At 44.8% G+C, this 12,149-nt stretch overlaps 1 protein-coding gene across 15 annotated transcripts in view; it reads left to right on the top strand.

Annotated features, from left to right (window-relative positions):
* The window catches only part of EPB41L3 (erythrocyte membrane protein band 4.1 like 3), a 211,241-nt gene that overhangs the window by 135,438 nt on the left and 63,654 nt on the right, over positions 1-12,149 (top strand). For all 15 annotated transcript variants that reach the window (XM_075920939.2, XM_089776300.1, XM_075920937.2 and 12 more), the window contains exon 4: positions 11,653-11,757. In XM_075920939.2, the coding sequence (XP_075777054.2) occupies positions 11,653-11,757 (105 nt within the window). The remainder of the gene's footprint in view (positions 1-11,652; positions 11,758-12,149) is intronic.

Here is a 12,149-nt window from a genome sequence, read left to right as displayed (position 1 = left end):
TGCTGGAAGGGACTGGGGTGCAGGAGGGAGATTGGAGTCTGGGAGGGAGTTTGGGTGAAGGCGGCGGTCGTGACCTAGGGCAGGGGACAGGAATGCAGGGGTTTGGGATGCCAGGGTAGAAGAGGATTGTGATCTGGGGCAGGAGTTTGGGATGCCAGATCTGGGAGGGGGTATGGGTATAAGAGGGGAACAGAGGGTTTGGGTATGTTGAGTGGTGGTAGAGGGTTGGGGCAGAAAAGGCTGGGGCGCCAGAAACAGGCTGTGGCCAAGAGACTTATCTGCCAGCTACCAAACTTGCCTGCCTGTGGAGCTGTCAGCCGACGGTCAGGGCAGTGAGTCCCTTATGACCGGCTGAAGTTCTTTTAAATTGTGCTTGGTTCTGTTACAGCAACTGAAGGAGTCAGGTTAAACCTTAAACAGTTACTATTTTATTGTTACAGAGTAAACTTAGTTGTTAAATGCTACTACTGTGTTACAGATAACACAGCCACTACAAAGGACAGGACAGAAATTACACTAAGAAGTCACTTATAGGTACCATGAAACCCCTTTGGTTCTCTGAGCTCTTATTAAATGCATGCAAAATAGACACATAGCAGGTGTATATTCTCACCCCTGCATTCCAGACTTGGCGTGGCCAGCGTCTTTCTCTCAATCCCTCGGGAAGAAGTAGGGCGAGGTTGGGCGTCCCACAGACCTCGGGAGACAATCAATACCTGCCAGCAGGTATAGATGATTGGAGCTCAAATGGGGTGGGCTACTAAACCCCTCTTTATACCTCTTGGGTCACGTAGGCTTCTTCCTGGTCTCAAGTGGCCAATTAGGAAAAATGGCTTTGAATGCCAAGTTTCCCACGAAGGGTGCAAAGCATAATTCACACCTGGGAAAATGCAGATAATGGGCACCTCTGGTATGTGATGGGTGAAGATTCCTCTCCTGGGACAGTGCAGGTGTGTCAATTACTGGTACTAGCCATCAGGGCGACGGGAGGCCCCGGGTCGTCAGCTAGCCCACTTACTGTCTGGTTTCTGTTTATGGTAGAGTCAGGGACAGGCAGCACACCTGCGTTCCCAGGGCATCAAAGGCTGACTGCCTTTCTCATGCTCTCTGGGGGGGGGGGGGAGACAAGGGTTCGTGTCTGGCTGCAGGAGCTTAAAATGTTTCCCAGCCAGCCTGCCTGGCCATGTGCTTCATTTAATAACTAAGCTGAGGAAAGGGGGCCTGGTTCTTTGTAGTTGCCTGTTATTGCAACAGGCAGCTCCCATTGGCTGGTTTCTGGCCAGAAACCGACCAATGGGATTGTGCTGGGAGCAGGGCGGCTCCTGAAACATTCCTCCTCCCCTCCAGTTTTAAAACAGAAACAGAGCCCTGCAGCCGGTTTTCTGCCCAGCGTGCAGGATTGTGGGGCAAGCAGGGAAGCCTGCCTGGGGCTCCCCGCTGCATCCACAGGCTGGATCTGGTGGCTTAGCAGGCCGAATCCGGCCCACAGGCTGTATTTTGCCCAGGCCTGACATAGGGGAACTTCTCATTGGGGTAAAGCTAGTAGAGATGGCATCTGGAGGAGCCATTCTCTCCACACAAGTCGTAGATTATCAGGGGAGGATGAGAACAAAGAGAGGCATGAGAAAACAAATTGTACCAATGTAGGAGAACTCCCCACCAGTATAAAGCTTCTAGAGGCAGCTCCAGTGCTAGCCACACATCCCCACCCATAGCAGAAGTAACTGGAAAGGCAGGGAAAGGAGCATGGTGGAGTACATTACACTTTCATACCTGTCCTTTGAGCCCTATGCCAGTAGCAGAGATTAAAGTGGCATCTTGGCCCTTCAGAATTCGGAAGCCACCATCAGTTTCCTGCCATCTCTGCTTGGTTTTTTCAGCGCAACAGAGAGAAGGCACCCAGTCTGCTTTCTGACTGGAGACATTTTTACCCTTCACCAATCCCATTATTATACCTTAAGTCTCCCTAAATTTTGAAGAGGGAAGTTTTCCGTGATCCTCACGGCACCAGCATGACGACAATGGCATCTCTTTGTGATGTAGGCAATGGGACTGTTCTGTTCTTTGTCCATCCTCTGTAGGGCCTTCACTCAGAGGCAGCATCTTGTCGTAACTCAATAATATTTTGTTTGTCATGCAAGAGGTGAGTGAAAAACTGCAGTCGAAATTTGTACTCAATATTTTTCACTCCCCCAGAAAGAGAGTCAATATTGTGGCATAAGCTAGAATCTGGAAGAAGATAGTGGGGAAAGGAGAGAGAGAAAGGATCAGATTCCATGTATTTTTTTATCTCTTAGAAGAGGGAATATGAATCAGTTTTATTCCGAGTGCTCTCAAGATGCAGCACCTATTGCTGGCCTTTTCAGCTAGACCAGAAAATTTGGTTAGCTTCCTGATACTCTGAAGTTCAGAGGTACAAGAGACCATCTACCTTTTTGTGAAGTTTTAACTTGACCACCTGTATACTGATAGATCCAATACTCATTGTCCTCATCTCAATTATCTGTAAAGAACTTACTACAAGGTTACCCTAAAAAAAATGAAACCTGATAACTTTGATTCATATATTTAAAATAAATGAAAATGTTTTTCTAGTGTAAGTTTGAGAATAATTCACAGTACTGATTTTAGTGAATAGAATAACATAATGAATAAGCAACAAAGGAATATACAAAAGCTTTTTCTACTGTGTCACCATTATGTCTTTTCAACTGGACAAATACAATACACTTCATGGGTTTAATGCATAAGTGAATGAAAACTTCCTCCCTATTTCCTCAGAAATTGTACTGTGATGTTAACAAGTGAGAATAATTGGCTTGATAATAACCCTATTATCCACACAATGCCTGGCTGAAGTGTTTAATTTTCAGGCTGCTCATTCACATCTGATGAGTAATGTGTTACTTCAGTCTCATGGTTTATTGCTGAAATGTGAGGAGTGGAAGTGTGTGTGTGTATTTGTAATGGCTTAGATGAATGCTGTGGTGGGAGAGGCTGAAGAGGATTTCAGATCTCTGTAACTTCACATCAGTAGACACATATCCAGAGGATGTAAATTTTTTTAATTAGAATCATAGAACTGGAAGAGACCTCAGAAGGTCATCAAGTCCAGCCCCCTGCTCTAGGCAGGACCAATTCCAACTAAATCAACCCGGCCAGGGCTTTGTCAAGCCGAGACTTAAACACCTCTAGGGATGGAGACTCCACTACTTCCCTAGGCAACCCATTCCAGTGCTTCACCGCCCTCCTAGTGAAATAGTTTTTCCTAATATCCAACCTGGACTTGTCCCACCACAACTTGAGACCATTGCTCCTTGTTTTGCCATCTGTCACTACTGAGAACAGCCTCTCTCCATCCTCTTTGGAACCTCCCTTCAGGAAGTTGAAGGCTGCTATCAAATCCCCCCTCACTCTTCGCTTCTGCAGACTAACAGACCCAAGTCCCTCAGCCTCTTCTCATAAGTCATATGCTCCAGCCCCCTAATCATTTTGGTTGCCCTCTGCTGGACCCTCTCCAATGCGTCCACATCCTTTTTGTAGTGGGGGGCCCAGAACTGAACACAATACTCCAGATGCGGCCTCACCAAAGCCGAATAAAGGGGAATGATGACATCTCTGGATCTGCTGGCAATGCTCCTCTTAATGCAACCTAATATGCCATTAGCCTTCTTGGCTACAAGGTCACACTGTTGACTCATATCTAGCTTTTCATCCACTGTAACCCCCAGATCCTTTTCTGCAGAACTACTACTTAACCGGTTGGTCCCCAGCTTGTAACTATGCTTGGGATTCTTCCGTCCCAAGTGCAGGACTCTACATTTGTCTTTGTTGAACGTCATCAAATTTCTTGTGGCCCAATCCTCCAATTTGTCTAAGTCATTCTGTACCCTATCTCTGCCCTTAAGCGTATCTACCTCTCCCCCCAGCTTAGTGTCATCCGCAAACTTGCTGAGAGTGCAATCCATCCCCTCATCCAGATCATTAATAAAGATATTGAACAAAACTGGTCCTAGAACTGAACCGCGGGGCACTCCGCTAGAAACCGACCGCCATCCTGACATGGAGCCATTGATCACTACCCGCTGGGCCCGGCCTTCTAGCCATCTTTCTATCCATCTTACCGTCCATTTATCCAATCCACAATCCCTTAACTTGCTGGCAAGAATATTGTCATATCAAAAGCCATGCTAAAGGACATTACGCCATTATTTTTCATATTGTTCATCCCTACAGTCCAACCTTTTCAATATTGCAGGCATGAAGAAATCTGGCTAGCAGGCAGATAGGGAATGTGTTCATAGGATAGGGAAAGGCAGAAGAGTCAGGTGGGCTGTGGCAGCATAGGGTGCTCTTGAAAAGTGGGGAAAAAAGGAGAAGCAGTCGGGAAGAAGAGGGAACTGGAAAGGGGTAAGGAGAGAAGCTAGAGTGGGCCAGGGAGAAGAAAGGTGAAGTAAGGAGTAGGTATAGCTACAGTAGGATAGGAACAGAGTGGAAGAGGCAGGGTTTTTATCTGGTAAGATCTACAGAAGCCAGGTGGGGGAGCTTGTGGAAGGAGAGGTGCAGTTCGAATAATAAAAAAGTGGTAGCAAAGATGCATCATCTTTTCTCCCTTGCATGTGGGAATTGCTGACAAGTGTGGACCTGCCCCGTCCCCCTGCTTTTTAGTCTTTTCTAATAGGAAGCTTGACCAATGTACTGCCTTTTCTGGCTCTCAGGTCAGTGAGAATTATAGGCTTCATGTGAATGCAGAGAGCAGTGAATTGGGTGTGTTTTGACCTAGCACTAATATTCTCAAGAGTAACATTTTTACTCCACAACTTATCTCCTTTATATTATCCAAATGTACATTCCTCATGCTTTTGCTGGCTCATTCACATTCAAACTAATTCTAAGCAGACATTTTTCACAGTGATTTTTGATGGCCACATGTTTCACTTAATCACATTCATGTTTGACTTATGTTGAAGAATTTAAGGAGAGTGTTGTTATGTTTGAATTGTTTAGGGCCGTGGTCCCCAACACAGTGCCCGTGGGTGCCATGGTGCCCGCGGGGGCACTTGCATGCGCCCGCCAGGTGCTCGGGGCTGGCCTGGCCCCGGGCACATGGCGCGGCGCTTGCCTGGCCCCGGGCACATGGCGCGGCGCTTGCAGGGAACGTTGGCCCCGGCCCCGGGCGCGCGGCGCTTGCAGGGGGGAGGGGAAAGCGCCGGCCCTGGGCACATGGCGCTTGCGGGGTGCTTGCGGGGGGGGCCCCGGCCCCGGGCGCGTGGCTATGGGGGGGCCCCGGCCCCGGGCGCGTGGCTATGGGGGGGCCCCGGCCCCGGGCAAGCGGCTATGGGGGGGCCGCCCCCGGGCAAGCGGCTATGGGGGGGGCTGCCCCCGGGTGCGCAAGTGTCCCCGCCCCCTGGCGCCCGGCAGGCGAACGGCCACGCCCCCTGGCGCCTGGCGGGCGAACGGCCACGCCCCCTGGCGCCCGACAACCTCAAAAGGTTGGGGACCACTGGTTTAGGGTATTCTGTTGGATTAAAGGGTAAATGTTTCTGCAAACAGGGAAATTGGAATAAATGTTTTAGGATTCATGACTTTCCAATGTAAAAACCTAAGACCTCATTATGATTCTGCAAAGCACATCACTACAGATTGCTGAGGCTGACCTGGCACTTTTGACACTGAGAGTTACGTTCTGAGTCTTAGTAAGAGACAATTGTTCCTCCCAACATCTTAGGGCTTGTCAGCAGGGAATCAGTAGATGGTAGGAATCATATTACAAATATTATGGCATAAACTGAAAAGCTTTGTGATCTTGGTGCTGTACCTACTGCCTTTCTTCTTTATTCTTCTCCTGCTTGTTATCCCTCTTAAGGGACAGGACTGTGTTTTATCTATGCTGTAATGTGCCTAGCACACCTTTGGGTTATTGTAAAATAACATGAATGAGAGCCTGGAAGTTTTATTTATTGGGGTGATTGATATATTGCTCCTAACTAAAACACTGTATCCCATCTATATATACCGTTACCTCCTCACATTGTTATAATTTTCAAATGGGAAGGTACTTCATCTAATGGAGTTTATATGCTATATCTTGATGGGAATTTCAGTGAAATTGTTTCCAATGGAAAATGCTGATTTTTTTTTTTTTTTGACACTGAAACTTATGATGGAAATGTGTCTGTTACATTGCCATTTTCATCTGGGCTTTTCTCAGGCTCATAGTAATGGGGTGGAGGGGCGGGAAAGAGAAGGAGGAAGATTGGAGAAGTTGTATGTCCTGCCTGGTCATTAGGGCAGTCAGCCCATAGCATGAAACCCACATTCATGTCCCTTTTAATTGGTTAACTGGTTAAAGGAGTAATAGGCTGGGGGGAGGGGGCATCATAGGAGAAGGCTGCACCAGTCTGTTCAGAGCAGCCTTTGCCTGCAATGCACCTGGGCCCATCATGGTCAGGGGCTGCTCCAGGCAGCCAGAGCAGCTTCTGTCCATGATGAGCCCTGCAGCAGGTGGTGAGCTTCTCCAGCCCTCAGCAGTTAACTGGAACTGGTAAGTATCATCTTTCACATCCCTAGTTTGAATCAGACAGGCATTTGAACCTGGGTCTCCAGCCTCCCGGTTGAGTGATACGTATTTTGAAAACTCAACATTTTTTTGAATTGGCATTTGTTTTATGGCCAGCCCTAATGCATACAGGAATTGGTGCAAATATATAAGCAGTTATGCAGATATGCAGTGTTTTCTTTGGCTGTGGCATGTGGGTGGTAAACATGTGTCCTGTTGCTCTTTTTCTGTTCTTTTGAAGATAGAGTTCTCTGATATAGGTAGTGGCATGTTCCAGAAGTCATTCAAGTAGAACCCCAGAGTAACAAATACCTTGGGAATGGAGGTTGTTTGTAATACTGTAATATTCATAACTCTGACCAAAACATTAAGGTTCCTTCAAAAATGTACAACTGGACATTGATTTAATACAGCTTTGAAACTTTACTATGCAGAAGAAAAATGCTGCTTTAATAGTTTACATTTAACACTGTACTGTATATATTTGGTATGGTTTTTGTTGCTGCTTGATTGCATACTCCCGTTCTAAAAGAGGTGTGTGCCTGACTGATCAGTTCATAACTCTGGTGTTTGTAACTGTGAGGTTCTATTGTAAGTACCCAGGCAGATAGCACGAGGTGTCCAGCAGCAACTCATTAAGATCTAATTGTGGCACAAAGAGGCAATGGAAGAGGTTGACATATGTAACTCTTCTATTCTAATGCCACCACGTATTACATGTGATAGGTACGTAGGAATGTCATCCCAGCAAGGTCCCTCCCTTAGTGTCTTCATTACACATTTTCATTGAATGCACTGACATAAGTAGTAGTAGATATGAAGTAGTTCATATTGCTCTCCAGTAGGGATGTGAACATGTACTTGTGTACTAATCAGTTAACCCTCATGGTTACATGCACCCACCCCCCATTCCCCGTTCTTGCCTCCATATCAGAGGCAGCAGCATGGGGCGAGGCAGGAGCTGGTACACGCAGAGAGCCAGATTTTAAACCAGCTTCCCACACAAGCCAGCTCCCATGGAGCTGCCGAATCCCTACCCACGCACTGCTGCCTCACATAGAGGCAGAAGCCTGGGGAAGGGAGGGCAGCTGGCTCTGCAAGAGCCAGCTCCCTATGCATACTGGCTGCCGCCTGCCTCCTTTCCCCACGCTGCTGCCTCCCATACAGGCAGCAGCACAAGGGTGGGGGAGGGCAGAGCCACTTGCCCCCTTCGCTGCTGCCTCTAACACAGAGGCAGCAGTATGAGGGCGGGAGGGAGCAGGTGGGAGCCAGTACACAGAGGGAGCCAGTCCTGTGTGTATGGCCACCTACCACCCACCCACCATGTAAATGTGTAATCGCTGACATTTTCAGCAGTTACACATTTACAAAAATACACACAATTTAACATCCCTACTCTCCAGCATCCTTTTTAGCTTAGTAACAAGAAGCAGATTGTGCCATATTCTGTTCTGATTCAGCTGCAATACTGTGAAGTCTTCCCCAGTAGGTATAGGGCAGGAGTGGGCAATAATTTTTGACTAGGGGCCACTTCAGAAATTTTTGAACTGGCCGTGGGCCACCCCAGAAGGGGCTTCAGGGAGAAGGGACACTTCCATGCTTCCCCACCCACAGACCCTGATTGGTCTGTAGTTGGGGGAGTGCGTGAAGTCTTCTCTCCCCTCCCCCCCCCAAGAGAATCATAAGCTGTTCAGAGTGCTCCCCCTCTTGACTCCCAGATCATTCAGGACTTGGGGGCGGAGGAAACATGTGCAGTTTGCCCCCACCCTGGAAGGGAGCATCATGCTTAGAGTCATCCACCAGCTGAGCAGCAGCTGGCAGTTGACTCTAAGTGCTGAGCCCCTTGCAGGGCAGGAGGAGACTTTGTGCACTCCACCCACCCGCAGGCCAATCATGGCTTGGGGGTGAGGGAAGCACACAATATCATCTCACGCCCTGCCCCCGTTGTGCAAGGAGCGCATAGCTCTTAGAAGCACAATGCACTCCTTGCAGGGCAGGACTGAAGGAGACTTCATGTGCTTCCTCTCCTCCCCCCGCAGGCTCTGATTGGGCAGGGAGCAGCAGGACCTCCAAGGGCCAGAGCAACCCGCTTGGTGGGCCAGATCCAGCCCACAGAGGCCCTTTTGCCCACCCCGGTATAGGGTAGTTACACAGGGGAGAAAAGGGTTGGAGAAGGTAGACAGCATTTTATAACAGCTAAAACGTGAGCCATCCAGTTTTGCACACAGTTATCAAACTTACAAGTCCCTTGCTAGACCTGTTCAACTGCAGGGATCTGCCAGCTTAAACAGCTTCAGTTTTGACCTTGTATGCCTTTTTAAATGACAGGACATTGAGCTGCCTTAATACAAATACATGTAAATATAACAGTTCTGTGTATTATTTTTCTTAAGCCAAAGATTTTTGTAGATTTCAATCCACCACTTATCCCACACAGAGATCTAGTCATTTCAATTGATATTAAAAGGTAAACTGGGTAAGGAAAACATGATGTTGTCTACTGTTTCAAACTAAATAGTTGTCGGATTTCACCTAGAAGGTCTAAATTTGCTTCATTCTCAGTATCTGTAATTAAAACACTATATAAAACTTAAAGGGAGAAACAGACAACTTCTATTATCTATTGAATTCTGGGTTTTAGGGGAGTGGGTCTATTGGCTGGAGGAATAGACTAAATATTTGTTTGAAAGTATACAACCATAGTGGCTATAGAGCCAAGTACTTCATTTAATCTAATGTTTAAAGCAAGTGACAAGTAGTACAATGCCCTGAGACTAGTTGGCATAGAAAGGCTTAGCTCCCTTTTAGTAAATGGAGTTACTTCAATTTACACCAGCTGAGGAGCTACTCCCTGTGGCCTTTGCCCTACTCTGTTGCAGATTCCCTGTGTAATCTTAGACAAATCATTTTAACAATGGTGTTCCTCAGTTTCACCATCTGGAATAATTCTTTTTGACCTCTTTTATGCACCCTGAGATCTTCAGATGAAAATGTCATGCAAGGGCTAATTGCTATGTTGTTGCTAATAACCATTTCCAAAATGTTTTCTCCAATATTTTGTACTGAATTGTACAAAAGCCTTCCTTTACATTTGTTTGTTTGATTTTCTTAATACAAATCTAAAACAGCTTGACAGTTTAAATGGCCAGTTTTTATGAAGTGACAAACTGTAATTAATTTACACCATGTTACTCAAAACACAGTTTACTGTCATACAAAGTAGGCTGAAATAATAGGACCTGCGGTACTCTTTAGTCATATTCATTTTTTTTATGAAAATCAAGTCAGTAAGTCCTAGATTATAGCTATTCTACTTGTAAACATGTTACATTTTACTAATAATGAAACTGTTGCACTTACACATAGGATAACTAAAAAACTCTGTGTGTATGCAAGCATGTGTGCATATATCCATACAAAACAAAAAACAGAAGTATTTTGTGTTTAATATATGAAGATTGTGCAAAGGGTCATGATGAAATAATGGTCAGAATGTTGCTTGAATTCTCTGTGGTATGAACTTTAAATACGACTAAATAATATAACTAGATATAATTAACAAGTGTGATTATTAAAAAAGGGGACCTTTGCCTTGTAAACCTGTTTGATGACCTACATAATGCTTAGAGTAGGAAATAACTTGAGTTCTTAAGATCCAATCCAAAATTTATTGAGCAGCTCCTACTAAGAAGCTTTTTGACGGAAGATGGGAATGAGCAACAGTGGATGGATCACTGGATAATTGCCTGTTCTGTTCATTCCCTCTGGGGCACCTAGCATTGCCTGTTGTCCGAAGACAGGATACTGGCCTAAGTCAACCTTTGGTCTGACCCAGTATGACCATTCTTACATAAGTGTGGAATATTTACCACTCTCATTAATCTCAGTTAGAACTGCAGGTGCTCAACAATTTATTGTAGACACTTTTGTGCCTCACAGAATCTGGCTTTCATTCAGCATCATACAGTAAAAATACTCATTGATAAATCTTAGGCCTTGTCTCCACCTCACTGGGGATCAATGCTGCAGTGATTGATCCACCAGCCATCAGTTTATCGAGTCTGCTGAAGATGCAATAAATCAATCTCTGAGCACGCTTCCGTCGACGCCGGTAATCCACCAAGATGAGAAGAGTAGCTGGTGTTGATGGGAGAGCAGCCCCTGTCAATCTTACTGCACACAAAATGCTTCAATGAGTATGAGTATGTCAGCTTCAGCTATGCTATTTGGTCGTCTTAGGTTCCATGTCCCTAGCAATGTTGCCTATTGAACTGTAGTATCACTTGCTATTGTAACAGTTTTATTTCAATTGTTGTTTATTAATAGAAACTGTTCATCTCTAGGTCACCAATTTTATCTGGCTCAGAATTACAGCATTTGAAAGTTAGTATAAACTCAGGCTGTCTGGGACTCAATCCAGTTTGTCAGGCATGTGCCCATATAACACAACCATCACCACAGCAGGTACAATCTCAGCAAATAGCCAGGTCCTGAATGAGCTTAAAAAACTAACTATCCTCTCACAGGAGAGATTTGGGCTGAGAAATGTCAGTGGGATTCAGGAGCATCCTACACTTTTGCTTTCTTAAACCAATTACATTAATAGGAGTTTTTCCATTGACTTCTGTGAGTGTTGTATTAGGCCCCCAATACATGGACATAGAAGGAGGACTTGGGGAGTGAGGTGCAATCCACACAAATGCCTTTGCTTCTAAAACATAGCTCCGTGATACACAGGTTTCAAATCCATGTAGAGAAGTATTTCAGACCAATAGTAGTTACTAGTGTCACATGTAAGGAAAGTTACATTTATACTGCAATTCGAGCTCAGAATATATTAAATATTAGTATTTGTGAGAGATGTTATGTTCAAGGTGTTGCTTAGAAAGTTTCTTCTGTTTATTTTAACTCCACATAGAGACCTGAAATTTTATTGGAAGCAGAATAACCCAGTTCAGCAGATTTTTGTATAGTTCCAAATCAAAGCTTTTGATATGTGTGTGCTTTAGTAAATTAATTATTATATCGAAGAGTATTTATTTAAATGTTGCTGTACCTTGAAATTGCTTAAAATATTTTTTCATTTTCCGTAGAAACGTTCCAGAGGTCAAATATTGTTTGACAAAGTATGTGAACATCTGAATCTTTTGGAAAAAGACTACTTTGGACTAACATACAGAGACATGGAAAACCAAAAGGTAAAACAGAGGAGCCAAGGTATTCTTGAATTAAAAGGAAGTAGAAAGAAAAATCAACAGAACTGGAATCTGGCTAACTGGCATTCATCTTGAGTTTGCAAGGGTTAAGATATGTTGTGGTCAGATAAATTTCCCCCTTGTGATCAATTACGTACAACCCAGAGTTGATTTTATAGTTTTTTTTCTTTAATATATTTCTTTTAATTATTCCTGTTACTGGAAGGCACAGATAATGTTCTTCTGTCTTCCTACTGCCATGATTATTTATGATGTAAGATAAGTTAATCATGTAGCTTTCCCATTCTAGTATGGCTTATTCCAATTACTACCTTGAAAGTCAGAGGTACATACATGAATATATTTAGCACTATACATAATTTATTCAATGTTAA

The sequence above is a fragment of the Pelodiscus sinensis genome, chromosome 2, assembly GCF_052426305.1.
Source record: "Pelodiscus sinensis isolate ZL-2025 chromosome 2, ASM5242630v1, whole genome shotgun sequence".
NCBI lineage: Eukaryota > Metazoa > Chordata > Testudines > Trionychidae > Pelodiscus > Pelodiscus sinensis.
Note: the sequence above shows the minus strand (reverse complement) of the source record. Positions and strands in the feature narration are given on the sequence as shown.